At 38.0% G+C, this 16005-nt stretch overlaps 1 protein-coding gene across 2 annotated transcripts in view; it reads right to left on the bottom strand.

Moving 5' to 3' along the window:
• The window catches only part of TMEM67 (transmembrane protein 67), a 59328-nt gene that overhangs the window by 18083 nt on the left and 25240 nt on the right, over positions 1-16005 (bottom strand). For both annotated transcript variants that reach the window (XR_010917681.1, XM_067536433.1), the window contains 12 exons: positions 14989-15054; positions 12934-13090; positions 10195-10318; positions 6031-6136; positions 4242-4298; positions 4047-4145; positions 3793-3891; positions 3332-3418; positions 2340-2439; positions 2099-2238; positions 1488-1628; positions 923-1003 (listed from right to left, as the gene is read on the bottom strand). Coding sequence is in view for 1 of the 2 variants with exons in the window: in XM_067536433.1 (XP_067392534.1) it covers positions 923-1003; positions 1488-1628; positions 2099-2238; positions 2340-2439; positions 3332-3418; positions 3793-3891; positions 4047-4145; positions 4242-4298; positions 6031-6136; positions 10195-10318; positions 12934-13090; positions 14989-15054 (1257 nt within the window). In the remaining variant the exon portion in view is untranslated. The remainder of the gene's footprint in view (positions 1-922; positions 1004-1487; positions 1629-2098; positions 2239-2339; positions 2440-3331; positions 3419-3792; positions 3892-4046; positions 4146-4241; positions 4299-6030; positions 6137-10194; positions 10319-12933; positions 13091-14988; positions 15055-16005) is intronic.

The raw sequence follows: 16005 nt of genomic DNA, 5'->3' as shown, positions 1-16005 counted from the left end.
ACCTAAACAAACTGGAGGATTGGGCCAAAAGAAATCTGATGAGGTTCAACATGGACAAGTGCAGAGTCCTGCACTTAGGACGGAAGAATCCGATGCACAGCTACAGACTGGGGATCGACGAGCTAGGTAGCAGTTCTGCAGAAAAGGACCTGGGGGTTACAGTGGATAAAAAGCTGGATATGAGTCAGCAGTGTGCCCTGGTTGCCAAGAAGGCTAATAGCATATTGGGCTGCATTAATAGGAGCATTGCCAGCAGATCACAGGAAGTGATTATTCCCCTCTATTCGGCATTGGTGAGGCTGCATTTGGATTATTGTGTCCAGTTTTGGGCCCCCCACTACAAAAAGGATGTGGAGACGTTGGAGAGAGTCCAGCGGAGGGGAACAAAAATGATTAGGGGGCTGGAGCACAAGACGTATGAGGAGAGGCTGAGGGAACTAGGCTTGTTTAGCCTGCAGAAGAGAAGAATGAGGGGGAATTTGATAGCAGCTTTTAACTACCTGAAAGGGGGTTCCAGGGAGGATGGAGCTAGGCTGTTCTCAGTGGTGGCAGACGACAGAACAAGGAGCAATGGTCTCAAGTTGCAGGGGGGGAGGTCTAGGTTGGACATTAGGAAAAAGTTTTTCACTAGGAGGGTGGTGAAGCACTGGAATGGGTTACCTAGAGAGGTGGGGGAATCTTTGTCTTTAGAGATTTTTAAGCTGCGGCTTGACAAAACCCTCGCTGGGATTATTTAACTGAGGTTAGTCCTGCTTTGAGCAGGGGGTTGGACTAGATGACCTCCTGAGGTCCCTTCCAACTCTATGATTCTATTACAACATTATATTTAAAGCTAAAAAAAATGGAACTTCTTCATATTCTCTAATGTATTAATCCATTTTTAAAAAAAGCAATTGCAGGGATGAAATCAAGAAGTACTTACGTTGCTCACAGAGCATAAATCAACAAATTGCCTTATTTTATCTTCTACAAATCTCTCATAAAATACAGCAAAGAATATGATCTGAAACAAACCAGATTTTTATTTATTAGTTCATCAGCTTTGACTATCTTTTCTTAATTATGAACTGCTATCTTACAACGTAGTTGTCACAAATGACAAACTGCAGGAATTGTCAGCTTCACATTGGGCGCAGTGAAATCTCACTGCACTTTCTAATTCCTTTTAGAAGGTTGGTTTAAAATTTGAAGACACTCCAAGCCTATTTAAAAATAAAATAAAGCAGTTAAGGAATTCTTCTCATATAGGGAATTCAAGATGGTGACTGCAAGGCACGATCTTGTGTAAGCAATGAGATCCCTTGTGACTTTGACAAAATTTTAAAATGATGACATGCTAAATAAGCTATAGGTCCTGATTCAGCAAAGTACTGAAGCAGAACGTAAGGCTTTGCTAAAAGGCAAATTACTGATGTTCTTAAAGTTAAGTGATTTTGGCTAGCTAGGGCCATAATGATGATTCAGAGTTACGTATGACAGAGCTATACCTGTAACATGGCAATGACTAGCCAGAGGACAGTAGACACACCAAACCTCAGAATGCGGCTCCAAGGAGCTATGTAACCCTCACTGCTTCTTGTAAGACTGGAAGAAGAATCCATTAATGCCAGGTTTGAAAATCCAACAACCTGAAGAGAGATTAGAGAAAAAGCTTATTTTTAAATCAGGCACCTATACATAATACAGAAATCAACAGCATAATCAAAAGAATCTGTTATTTTCATTCTAATTTCCTCTTCTTGAGAGTTTCAGTAAGTAATAAAAGTTAATATAAAACAGGGTCTGGGAAAGCAGGGTCTAATTTGGACAGTTTGTGCACAACACATGGGTGACCTTTAGAAATCACATTCCTCTAACGTGTACCAGCCGCTGTTCTGTGTAGACATGCCATAACAGTAGGGTTTTTTGATTTACATAATGGACTTTAGCAATGGCACATAAAGCAGTAGGTATGCAATGGTCCATACCAAAACACTGGTTTCTTCCACTAAGTCATCTTTTCCAAGTAAATCTTTGAAGGTCGCCTCCCATTGCTGTACGGATTGCAAACATCAAAAGCTGGCCCTGATATTATATCAAAATTTGATTTAAAAAATACCTCTAAAAAGAAAAGAACTGCAAGCACTTGAAAGAGTGGATTTATCTTCCTCACAGTCTGAATTTCATTCCATTCATTCGCTATAAAATATGACCTCCATATGCTCACAGGTGCAGCAGCACTTTTTATGCCACCTTCACCTAGAAAGAATACACACAGTAAAGCTTTCAAAATGTTGTTCTTTGAGAAAGTAATGTCTGAATTTAAGCAAAGTTATACAAACAAGTATGCTTTCAGTTACCTTCAACAGCTTTAAGGACTTTGCCTTTCGGTCGCTCCCAGTCAATAAAGAAAATATCTGTAGTAAGTTGAGAAACTAGCAAATGCAAAAATTGCAGAGCCTAAGAAAACCATACAATGAAATGTAAATAAAAATCAACCTGCAGTAGCATTTAGGAAAAGATAAAGACATTACAAACAGGTATTCATCATTAAATGTAACAAAACCATGAATAATACTCCCAACTGTACATGAGGTTGCAACTTCATTATGAAGTTCTGGTGACATCATAAATTAGTTTGTAAGCATTTGAAATTGTGAAGAGTTACATATTATTGTAAATCATGAGTACAGCTCATCTATGGCACCTCATACTTAACTGGCACAATGGTGATATGTGCAATGTCTAGCATTATCATTATCAAAAAAATGTAAGCAATGTAAAATGCATGACAAAAAGTGACTTGTTCCAGTCATCTTTCTAGAGAAGAAAAGTTTTTTCCTGATGGTACAATAGGGCATATTACTATTTTTAGTACAAAACAGTATCCAACATAATTGAAATAATTTCCCCATGTAGGGGAAAGTAAATTCTGAATCCTACAAATAAGTTGCCACTCTACAAATGGAGAGTTTAACAAATTGTACTTGGTAGTTAGGAACCTTTTGGCCACAATTTGATATAGTGATATTTAGTCTTCACTTCAGAATTAAATATTTTGGTTTCTGATACAGTTTTGACTATTATTTTACAGGTCCTTCTTCACCTGGCACTCTTAGTGAATAATCACCCATAGGAAGTCTTTCATATTCATCTGTTTTCCTTCAAAAGACAGGGGAAAAAATCAATTTTTATGGAAAAATGATTTTGCCCAAAAGGATAAACTTAAAACAATTCTTTCTTCTATAAAATAATAAAATGCAATATTCACGATATTTGGAAACAGGCATAATGAAAAGCAACAGAGGCATGTATTAAAATGTGATGATTGCCATTAGAGCTAAATATCTACCTTTAGAGCAAAAGCACATCCTACATATGTAACAAAATCCTCTTCTTGAGATGGAAGTGGTAAAAGAACTGAGACAAACTGCTGTGCCTGTAAGTTAAAGGGTACAATTAAATAATATAGACTGCATATGCAGTATCACACTAAATTCCAGAGCTGGCTGAAAAACAGTGAACGTTTTTTGGAATAAATTTTGTTGAAATTTCTCATGTAATAATTTTGAATTTTTAAAAGATTTTGACTAACTTTATTGAATACACTGCAAGCACTATGAAACCTAATGGGAGGGGAAGAGGGAAGCACAAAGGTTAGGCACAAAACACAGAGTATTATGTATATAACTTGCCTTGACAGTCTGACCAGAAATGGCAAAGAAGGAAAATAAAGGTGTGTGTAAAAATATGAATACAATGTATTTACTCAGAAATTAATATCTGTATCACAAATCTGAAAATTATACTTACTTTGAAGAAAATAAGCCAGTAAAGCCCTATTCCCACTGTGATGATAAAGAAAACATTGGCCAGGTCTCCAGCATAAAACAGCAAAAACTTCAAAACTGTCTGTAATTATAGAAGTGTATTTATTACATATAGCTCTAAAACAGAAACATCATTTTATATATGCATGTATTATATACATAATATAAGTTATATAGTTCATTTGGTAGCTAATACTATAGTTGAAAAGTGGTTTCCATTACAACTTGTTTTCATACCTGCAAGTCAATTATAGGGCTCCCTATACGCCTCTTCCAGCCAGCAGTTTTCAGAAGTGACCATAAAACTGCCAGCCCACCAAGCACACCCAATGCAATCTAAAGAGAATGAAAACAAATGTTTGTAGATTTGTTCTTTTTTATATAAAAGTTAGCAAATAAATATGCTGACAGATTAAGGGGGGCATAACTTACATTTGTCTGAATTTGAGCCTCTGACTGGTTCATTTCATAATTAACTGAGAAGGAAACCTAAACATTAAGATACAAAAAGTAAATAAATACATTTATCAAACTAACTTCATTCAGATGTTACAACCAGTGTTCCAGTCATCCTCATAATGGTGTCCATCCTTCCCACTCCCCAGAGAAATTACTGAGTGCTTGATATTGCTCCTTCATAAACATGAATCAAGGGTAACTTCACTGAAGTAAACCGAGTTACACTGATGTAAGGGGAAAAAAAGCAAGCTCTAAATAATTAGTTTGCTCAGTCACGTATGATTTTCCACCAACATAAAGGAAACCAAAAACATTAAAGGATCTAAAATTGCTCTTCCCAGATTGTACATCTGCCCTAAAAAAAAAAATGACTGAGGTCAAAAGAATATGTAAAGGAGATAATAAATCTTAGTCCTGGGATTTCTGACTGAGTCTCTCTATGTTTTGAGCTTTGAGACTTTTGGAAGATCTAAAGTCTAGAAGAATGTGGAAGAGGATAGTACATTCAATTCAATAAAAGACTGAGGATAGTGGCTGTTGCCTTGGTTTCTGAAAACATGTGTGGCTGTTGCTGGGAGAACCAACATGGTCACTTAAACGGGATTGGATACTAAAAATAGTTAGTTGCAGGAAGTCAAGAGTTCATAAAAGGTAGGATATACTTTCAGAAGTGATTTTGTTAAGTAGGTCTCGTGTCCAATTTGTCTAAATGGGAGAGTGTCCCATCACAACTGACAGAGTAGGGGACAAAACTGTAGGTGCACCAGGCCCCCACATTTTGGTTTAAAAAAAACAAAAAAAAAAAAACCAACTTTCCCTACTTTCTGGTATCAGATGATTTGGCCCACCCTGCTCCTGCGCTTCTAAATGGCTTTTCTAAAGGCAGTTTTCTTGTCTGATTGGAGGCATTGTTTTAGACAAGAAAAAAAAAGTATTCTCTCTCATTTTTCTACATCTGCTGTCTCCAACCTCCTTTTACCTCATGCCATCCAGCCTGAGCAGCTCTGACATTCAGCTCAGTGAACACTTCCAGCACCAAATGCTTCCAACCAAAAGCCTATCAGTATCAGAGGCCTGAGTTGTTTAGTAAAGTAAGTAAGTAAAAAAGTAAGAATGAAAGGATATTTTGATACTAGCACTTTGTGAATATTTATTCTCTGTAGAACAGCTATTCTACTACATGAAATCTGAATTTTTTCCATTCTTTAATGCTTAGTGATCTATTGCAAGAAACATAATATCAAAGGAAAAGACACTTGCACTGTAGTATTTTTGATTTGTTACCAATACTTGAATTTAGTTAAGCCAGAACACCCATGCCATATTTGCCTGCTGTTAATGCATGGACTTTAAAGAAAAAATATGCTATTTCTTGATCAAAATATTATATTCAGTGCATTTACTTCACAAAAGAGTTGCCTTTTTTGTTGTTGTTGCTGCAATTCTTCATACACACATTGGTTTCTATTTTTTTCTTTGTATTTTGGCATGCTATACCACTATAAAACAAATACACAACCTTAGATTACTTGCTTTTTAATATATAGGAGGTTCAAATAAGGGACGTGGAAGCAGAAATCATTTGCAACTGCTTTGTTTTAAAAATGTATTATATTCTATTGATATCTGCAATCTTAATATTGAATAAATGTAGAAATTCTGCTGATTTCATCTTTAAATTTGTAAAGTGCTAACTCAAATGTAACTATGAGAGAATGGTCAGCACAAAATAATTGTCAGACAACAACAGAGAAGAACTCACCATCACACTCTGGGTATCTGGGTTTTGGACAAGAACATCTGTGTAGGCAATGGTAATCAGAGGGGGATAGATAATTCCTCTCTGAGTATTGGGAACAAGACGAATACTGCAGAAATACAAACAGAATATATTTTTAGCTGGAAAACACAAACTGATTGGAAACTAAAATACTAAATATTAATAAAATATCTGATCAATAAAATTGGATTTAGAAATACAACAATATATGGCAATTTAAAAAGTGACTGGAATACAAAGGTGCACTTTCATCCTCTCTACCAAAGAAATTTACCATAGTAACTGATTCTCAAAGATGATTTTTCATAGGGATATGCTCTTACCACAGTCTGGGAATCTTCTAGAAAGCCATTTGCCCCTTCCTGCCTCTTAGAGTTCTGAGAGTACACAAGCAGGAGTAACTCTACATGGCCTTTCAGTGTCTTCCATTAATTCAGGAGACTCTGAAGAAGTGGAGAAGTTATGGGAGGAAGTGTTGATTCCATATGGGCAATCATCTCAGAGACTCACAATTACTACGATAAGTAATCATTTTTCCTTTCTTTCAAAACTTGCGCCACTCTTAACAGATTAACAAGCACTAGTGATCCTCCAAGAGATGGTCCAAACTCTGTAGTTAAAAGCAACTGCATGACTACCCTTTCAGACTGGGCATGAGAGCTGGAGGCAAAATGTGGCAAAAGAACCTATACATCTCCAAGCAGCACACTTCCATATTTAATTGATAAGATACAATGCACATATATTTAATAGAGGCTGCTTTAGATCTACTTAAATGTTAGGGGAATGAAACAGCTTCCATTCAGGAGAGATTAAAAAGACTGGAATTGTTCATCTTAGAAAAGAGACAACCAAGGGGAGATTTAATAGAAGTGTATAAAATCATGAATGGTATGGAGAAAGTGAATAGGGAAGTGTTATTTACCCCTTCACATACCATAAAAACTAAGGGTAACCCCATGAATTTAATCAGCAGCAGTTTTAAAATAAACAAAAGGAAGTACTTCTTCACACAGTGCTGTCAACCTGTGGAACTCATTGTCATCGGATGTTCTGAAGGCCAAAAGTATAACCGGGTTCAGAAAAGAATTAGGTAAGTTCATGGAAGAGAGTTCCATCAATGACTAATGGAGATGCAGCCCCATGCTAGAGGTGTCCCTACATCTCCAATTGCCAGAAGCTGGATTGGACAACAGTCAAAATTGCCCTGTTCTGTTCATTCCCTCTGAAGCACCTGGCAATGGCCACTCTCAGAAGACAGAACACTGGGCTATATGGACCATTGGTCTGACCCCATATGACTGTCCTTATGTCTTCTAGTATGCACAGCTAGTTGAATGACTGCCAGCTTGTAGCAATTATGCATAGACTGATCCATCTGCCAGACCAACTTGATCTCCTTTTTTGAGATGATAACATTTTTTAGACAAAGAGAATGCAGTTAATCTAATTTACCTGATTTCAGTAAGGCATTTGATATGGTTCCACATGTGGAATTATTAGTTCCATTGGAAAAGATGGGGATTAAAATGAAAATTGAAAGGTGAATAAGGAAATGATTAAAGGGAGATGACAACATGTCATACTGACAGGTGAACTGTCAGGCTGGAGGGAAGTTACTATTGGGAGTTTCTTGGAGATCAGTCTTGGGATCAATCTTATTTAACCTTTTTATTACTGACCTTGGCAAAAAAAGTGGGAATGTGCTAATGAAGTTTGCAGATGACACAAAGTTAGGAGGTATTGCCAATGCAGAAAAGGACTGGGATATCATACAAGAAGAACTGGATGACCTTGTAAACTGGAGTAATAGAAATAGGATGAAGTTTAATAGTGGAAAGTGCAAGGACTAATAACAAGAATTTCTGCCATAAGCTGGGGACACATCAGTTGGAAGTGACAGAGGAGGAGAAGGACCTGGATGTATTGGTTGATCACAGGATGACTATGAGCCGCCAATGTGATGTGGCGTGAAAAAAGCCAATGCGGTCCTAGGATGCATCAGATGAGGTATTTCCAGTAGAGATAGGGAGGTGTTAGTACCATTATACTAGGCGCTGGTGAGACCTCATCTGGGGAATATTGCGTGCAGTTCTGGTCCCCCCTGTTTAAGAAAGATTAATTCAAAGTGGAACAGGTGCAGAGAAGGGTTGCTAGGATGATCTGGGGAATGGAAAACAGGCCTTATGAGAGGAGACTCAAAGAGCTTGGCTTGTTTAGCCAACCAAAAGGAGGTTGAGGGGAGATATGATTGCCTTCTATAAATACATCAGAGAGATAAATACCAGGCAGGGAGAGGATTTATTTAAGTTCAGCACCAATGTGGACACAAGAACAAACGGATATAAACTGGCCATCAGGAAGTTTAGACTTGAAATTAGATGAGGGTTTCTAAGCATCAGAGGAGTGAAGTTCTGGAATAGCCTTCCAAGGGGAGTAGTGGGGGCAAAAACCTAGCTGGCTTCAAAACTGAGCTTGATACATTTATGGAGGGGATGGTATGATGGGACAGCCTAATTTGGCAATTAACTGATCTTTGACTACTAGTGGTAAATATGCCAATGACCTGTGATGAGATGGGTTCTTACTTACTATAGAGAATTCTTTCTTGGGTGTCTGGCCGGTGAGTCTTGCCCACATGCTCAAGGTATAGCTGATTGCCATATTTGGGGTCGGGAAAGAATTTTCCCTCAGGGCAGATTGGCAGAGGCCCTGGGAGTTTAATCACCTTTCTCTGTTGTATGGGGCATGGGTCACTTGCTGGTGGATTCTCTGTACCTTGAAGTATTTAAACCATGATTTGAGGACTTCAATAAGTCCATCATAGGTTAGGGGTTTATTACAGGAGTGGGTGGGTGAGGTTCTATGGCCTGTGTTGTGCAGGAGGTCAGAATAGATTATCATATTTGTCCATTCTGACCTTAAAGTCTATGGGTCTAACTGACAGCCTTTGAGCTGAGATGGACTAACTCCTGGGTCCTACCTTCACATGCCACAAAAATCTGGGGAACCCAGAGAGAGGTTTGGCTCAATATAGATAACAAATTTAAGTCCCTCTGAACATCTAAAATATTGGAATATGACCTTCATCAATGCAACTATGGCTTGGGAGAAAAAGATATAAACACCATTGACAGGTTAGAAGCCTGTCTGAGGTGGAAATCAGAAATGACTTTACACAGGAATTTAGGGGGAGGGCCCAGGAACACTTTTTCCTTATGAAACATAGTGAATCAGTACTCAGGCTTATATCTCTGATTCTCTGCACTGATGTTAGGCTTTAAAAAACAGTGTCTTCACAGACAGCTGGTAGAGAGAATAGATTGACAAGGGTTCAAAGAGATGCTCAGGAGCATTGCAAGAATCTTATGATCCACATCCCAAGGCAGAAGTGGTTCGTTGCACCAGAGGAAGTAAATGGAACAAGCCTTTCAGAAATTTGGCTTCTGCAGGTTGTCATTCTGTCTACCATAAGTTGGAAAGATAAAATATCCAAGTGGACCCTAAAAGCTCAAGACTGTTTTGACTGTTTCAAAGTAATACACATACAGTCTATGATAAAAGCATTTGACTCTCTTGAATCTACTATGGCTTGGACTGTCCACATGGAGAATCTCTTCCACTCTACTGACTAGGTTTGGCAGGTCAAAGGCTTCCTGTTTTCCAACAGGATCTTTTAGACTTCAGCAGAACACTAAGTCTAATGACCTCAGCAATCCAGAAGCCAAGCTGTCAGCCTGAGACTCCCTTGAATCTGCATTTTCCTATACAGAAGGAATTTTCCACTGGCCATCTCCTGCCATTTTAAGTTCACTTTGTGCACAGTTTACATGGTGCAAAATGGACTTAACAGACTGCAGAATCCGGACCTGAATTTTAAATGGTGGATGAGAACCAGAGTAACTTCAGGACCTCTAAGTCCAGTTTTGCACAGTCTCACTTTGATGAGAGAGAGCCCTCAAACTATCCTACAGAAATTTTGGCTATTTCCTTCTATCTATGCAATGAGAAAAGTAGCATGAACATACATTGATACAGGCCTTTGTTCTAGTGATGCAGTCTGTAGGCTTGGCAGAAACAGTGCAACTGCATTTCATAAGGTCATCTTCATCCTGTGTACACAACCTACATTATGCATTTATTCACCTTATTGTTATTTTGCTAGCAACTCGAATTATTCTTGGTTGGTTTTCCAAGTCATTCTCTTGTCCACTTAAAGTATCCACCAAAAATATCCGACGAGTCAAAAGCCAATTGTTTATATTGCTGCCTATGAAAAAGAAATGGTAAAACCATATAATGCTTTAAAAATAGTTTTTCAAAACTAACTGAAATGGAATAAATCTGACTAAAATTGAAATTATTTACATTATTGTATTCATGATATACATATTTATTGCTATTTGAATAGAATTATATTAAGACATTCTTTAGATGATTCTTTTATGTTAGTTTTATGTCCATTTAACCACATATCTCTAAGTCAAACCCCTCCTCACCACTCCTGACCCCACAATAATGTACAACAACCACAAAAGCAAGGAAATTCAGATTTAAGGATGGGAACATAGTCAGCATGGTGTCTCCCACCTTGGGTTTAAAGTGGTTTTCACCCTCCTTTTACCTTTGCCCTGTCTTCCAGGACAATACAATTAGATGAATTAGATGTAATGGGTATTAAAATTTTCTAACTTTTCTTACATTTTCTTTCTTCCTTGGTTCTCTTTCCATTTCTTTGTTTTCTTCCATCTCTCACACTTCTCTTCCTCCTTTTTATTTTTTATCTCCCCCCCTTAAATTATTTTTCTCCTCTTCCTTTCCTATCTCTTTTACTCTTCAGTACACACTTTCCTTTCCACCATCTCCTTTCCAATAAGCTTTCCTTTTCTTACCTCTCAGCTCCTCCTGACTTTCCTCTAATGAGATTGGTCCACTTCCCGTGGTCCAGAGTAGGCTAGAGTATAGCCTAGGAGATTGCCAGCCAGTCCTACTGAAAAGGCAATTAATGTGCACTTTAGCTTCTTATCCCTCAGACCCACCCAAGCACTGCTCTTGCTGTAAATGGTCTCTCACCTCAGGCTAACAGGTCTAAGGCCTCACTTCACATGAACCTAAGGCTAGGCTCCATCCAGAATGAGAGCAAAAGGAGGGGAGAACATTTACATACTGCAGAGAGGCAACTGGTGCTAGCTTAGTGGTAAAATGAGCTGCAAAAAATGCAAGCAGTTCTACCAATTTTAGCTTTGATACAAGATCTACATATTTGATGTATGTTTGGAAAGCTCTGGAATGTCAATGGGCAATAGGGAGTGTAAAAGTCACCTTATCTGTGGATTTCCTTGGCTTTTGTAGGTTTCAATTAAATTGCTATTTTCTGAAAAATGAACAACAAAAAACTGATTTTCTTTTTATATAAATACACATATATATGATTGTGTGAATTGGTTTATGACAGAAACATATACTTTACATAATGGCCTAAATTCACTGGATTGGCTATGCTCTATTCTGCTTCAGTAGTGGTATATATTGGGGAGGGGAGCACAAGAGCAAAGGTGGCATTAAACCTGGGATCAGCAGACACCAGCCCTGGTCCCTGGCACAAGACGGAAAACCTCAGATCTGTTCTGTATGTCTGAAATCTAGGCCCTTATATGTTCTGACAGCTGGGAATCAGGCAGATGTAGCAGCTCCATGGCTGCACCTTCTTCACTAGGTGGGGGAAACCTCTAGGTAGCTGGTTAAACTGGCTTTAAAAGTCTCCTTTGTGCTTCCAGAGCAGAACAATACTGATTCAACAGCCCACTGGATCTGATCCAATTTATTAGCACATATATCAATCAAGCAACAGGGTAAATGGATGGCACTATTGTGCTTGAATGAAAGAGGTAGTGGGATATCTACATTTGCCGTAATACAACCTTTTCATAAGCTTGAGGTGGAAGGCTATGTATTAAATTAAAAAAAAACAACCTACCTGTCTTGTACCCATTATGACTGATATTTCATATGCTTATAAGAAATTCAAAGCGTCTCCCTTTCACAAATGTATGCAATCTTCTTTTATCTACATGGCAATTCTGTATTATTAGTTTCCGTATGATGTTAATGTGCTATGCAAGATTCCTGTATCTATTCTCTTATGTACATGGGATCACACTTTTAAAGATATGCACGCTCATTCATCTGGATAGCCGTACTTGAGGCCAAATCCTCTATTCAGTGTGTATCTCAAGTAACCAGGTAGTGCACTGAGGAACTCAGTAGAAGTGGCAAGGGTGGAGGTAGGAAGTAATCCTTTCTCCCAGGTCACCTGAACAGAAGCAGGATCATTCCATTGCTCCTGTTGCCACCTCAAGTCTGGAGCAGCTCACATTCCTGCTATGCCATCACTACCTATGTAGGAGAATGGATAGTGGATCCCTATTACTGACTCTACTTCATCTATTCCACCCCCCTCACAAAAAAAAAAAAAAAAAAAAAAAATCCACCTTCATGTTAGGGTGGCGGGATGCCCTTCAGATCTGAACTCCAAATTGAACTGCCAGCTCCTTCTTCACTTTCCAAATTCCAGAGATCCTCCATGAGCCTTTATGCAATGGCTGGACTGTGTATAATATCAGTCAGGTCAGGGTAGACCAAAAATATGCAGCCAATGCCTCTTACTCCAGCACTGAAAAAGGGTCAGGTTTTGGCCCTAAAGTATTAAATTCCTAATACACATTGGTGATTTTTAAAACAAGGGTAAACTGTGATATTTTTAAAATGGAGCAGTGATTTTTAGGAGCAATAAGAACTATTGATATACTCATTTATTTATATTTATACTGATTGTATGTAAACTAATTCAATTCACAGAAAGTGTAATCAGTATGATATTCCTACCTTGATTCACAGACATTTCATTGTATTGAAGATTTAAGTTTAAAACTGGCACGGCCCATAGATACTGCTGTCCACTATCATCATGATATTTAAGGTACACATCATAAAATACTGGATTAGCAAAATCCATTAACATCTTGGAAACAGAAATTGTACACTATAGAAAAAATGTGATTTAAATAAAAAGGTCACTTTCCTCATTTAATTATTTCATTACATATTTTGAAATTGTGAATTCCTCCCCCAACCAAATTAAGAAGTCTGCCTCTTACAAAGAGCCTGGGACAAGACATTCCAGCAATTAAGTTACTTAAAAATTATGGATTTTATACAAGCCACTTGCACTTTATTATGTGTGAGGAGACTTCAAACTCAGACAGTAAGCCTCTAGCTGTTTCCTCCTTTCTTGTTTTATATACTTTTTTTAAAAAAATCTAGGAAATACCATAGCCAAAACAATGTTAACACAATGCTGATTTTTCAGGAATAAGCACTCAAATCTGGAAATGCCAAATTTAATGTGGAAACTTTTCTTCTTTGTGTACAAGAATTAAAATACAGTCTTTAAATTAAATGATCACATAACATTTCTTAAACACATTTTTTTTCCTATAGTCTTCGAGAAACATATGGAACAAATATTGTTGCATTTAACAATTTATTTTTTTCTGTTCTACCTCAGAACTTGAGATGGTTCTAACCATTGGATAGTTTCGAATGCAGCTTAATATGTAAGGACTACGATATGGATACCATCTTTATTATCCAGTTTCAACTACTGAATCTATGTCTAAGGGTATGTCTACGCTGTAGCTGGTAGCATGCTTCCCAGTGTGAGTAAACAGACGTGCTAACTCCACTAGAACAAGAATGCTAAAAATAGCAGTATAACCACCGATGACGCAGGTGGCAGCTCAGGCTAGCTGCCTCAGTACAAATCCACCTATACCCCAAGAGTATGTACATGGGTGGTTAGCTTGAGCTGCTGCCCATGCTTACCACTGGCTACACTGGTATTTTTAGCATGCTAACTCTGCTCAAGCTGCTCAGCTCCAGATGTAGTGTAAACATATTCTTAGTTACAGAATTTACATCCAACAAAGGGATTCATGTGGCTATATGCACTGCCTAGTCACAGACAAAGAAACCAGCTTCAGCAAGTATCACTCAAAACATGAAAACAAAAAAAACCCAAACAGCACTACAGAGGGATGAACTAAGCTGCCATAATTCAATGATCCACACTAAATGGCAAATAGCTTTCCATTTCTATCTTCAATATCTGAATTCAGACAGTAGAGTTCACTTTTATCATTATAAATGTGTAAAACTGATAAAGACTATTTAAAGAGTTCAGAGACATTTGTAAAAATAACTGGGCAAATATTTGTGTGAAAATTAAAGTGTTGTACTATTAGATTTTCACATCATCCAAACAGCAGCTAGAACGGATCTGCTATTATACAGCAATATAAAATGCACTTTCTTTGCTACTTCAGTTAGGAAAATGTTCCAAAGTGCAGATAAATTAATTAACAATAATTATAACAACAATGAATAAATAAACCTGTGCTAGGTGTGTTACAGTTCCATAAAATTTTACAAACATTAACTGATATACCAAAGAAAACCCCCATGAGGTAAGTAATTATTATCTCTATTTTATAAAAAGGGAGAGTGAGACAAGTTAAAGGTGAAATGCAACAAATTTGAGTGTAGGGATTTCATGCATATTGTGTCTTTCTATTAACAGTGAGTCAGTAGCAGAGTACAGATTTAAAGAAAAAAGAATCCCTCATTGTGTCAAGTCTCATGCTTATTTCACTGGCTGTATGGTATGTAATGCTGCATTGTTTCATGATTGGTATCTGAGACTCAACAAATAAACTTGTTTCACTCAGTATACTAAAAGGTAGAATAAGCAAAAATTTCAGAAGAGAAAAAGCAGTGCCACAACTCATGGCTCAACTTACTCATTTCTTTCCATACGTCAATGACAAGATTTAAAATTTACTCAACTAAAAGTTCCAAAATAACATTTTGCTTCATGCTTACTCTTTGTTGATATGTTGTTCCAAAGGTATAAGCAGCATTCAGTCTACTCAGTGTGTCAGAACAAAGCTGCACAAAAAAACCATTAGGTTAGACATTTTTATGTATGTTAATTCAAAGGTATAACTTTCTCAATTTGTAGAATATACAATATGTACATAGTTTATATATCTGCAGTTCTAAATAAGATTTAATTAGTTTAAAAAGAGATATTCATTTTAAAATCTGAAAACAGAATAAAACCAATTATTTTCTATGGTACTTTGAGTGTTGTCTCTGCTTATTCACACTTGTGGGATGTTCTCTGTGCCACCACTGAACTTCTGAACCCTTGTGGAAAGCAACGTCCAAGAGGACTGCAGGAACACCCTCTTATGGCACTGAATGTTCAGACCTGGGATTACAAAAGAGCTATGCAGCCTCACTGCATCAGTTCCTGCTGCTAAACCCCAGAATCCTGTCAGAAAAGAATTCCAAGGGAGAGAGGAAGGTGAATGGACAGTATGACTATGATGTGACATTCTGAAAGCACCAGAATTACCATGGCAAGAAGGGATGGTTACTCACCTTGTGCAGTAACTGAGGTTCTTTGAGATGTGTGTCCTTGTGGGTGCTCCACTCCAGGTGTTGGCGCGTCCTTGATCGGAGATTTCGCTTGCAGTGCCTGTCCGGGTTGCGCATGCGCTGTCCCCATCTTGTGACGCCATTGGCGCCCTTTTCAGCACACGCAACCTTGGCCACTCTCTTCTTTCTCTATCATACAGCCGTAGTGTTTGACTCCGAATTAGAGGGGAAGGAGGGTGGATAGTAGCACCCACAAGGACACACATCTCGAAGAACCTCAGTTACTGCACAAGGTGAGTAACCGTCTCTTCTTCTTCGAGTAATGTCCCTGTGGGTGCGCCACTCCAGGTGATTCTTGAGCAGTGCCCTCAGTTGGAGGAGGGGGCTTCGGAGTACTGATAGTCTGATTGCTGCATCATGTCTTGATGCTTGATCAATGGCGTAGCCTTTTATGAA

This window comes from Emydura macquarii, unplaced genomic scaffold (genome assembly GCF_026122565.2).
Source record: "Emydura macquarii macquarii isolate MOO-44397 ecotype Brisbane River unplaced genomic scaffold, CSIRO-AGI_Emac_v2 contig_383, whole genome shotgun sequence".
NCBI lineage: Eukaryota > Metazoa > Chordata > Testudines > Chelidae > Emydura > Emydura macquarii.
Note: the sequence above shows the minus strand (reverse complement) of the source record. Positions and strands in the feature narration are given on the sequence as shown.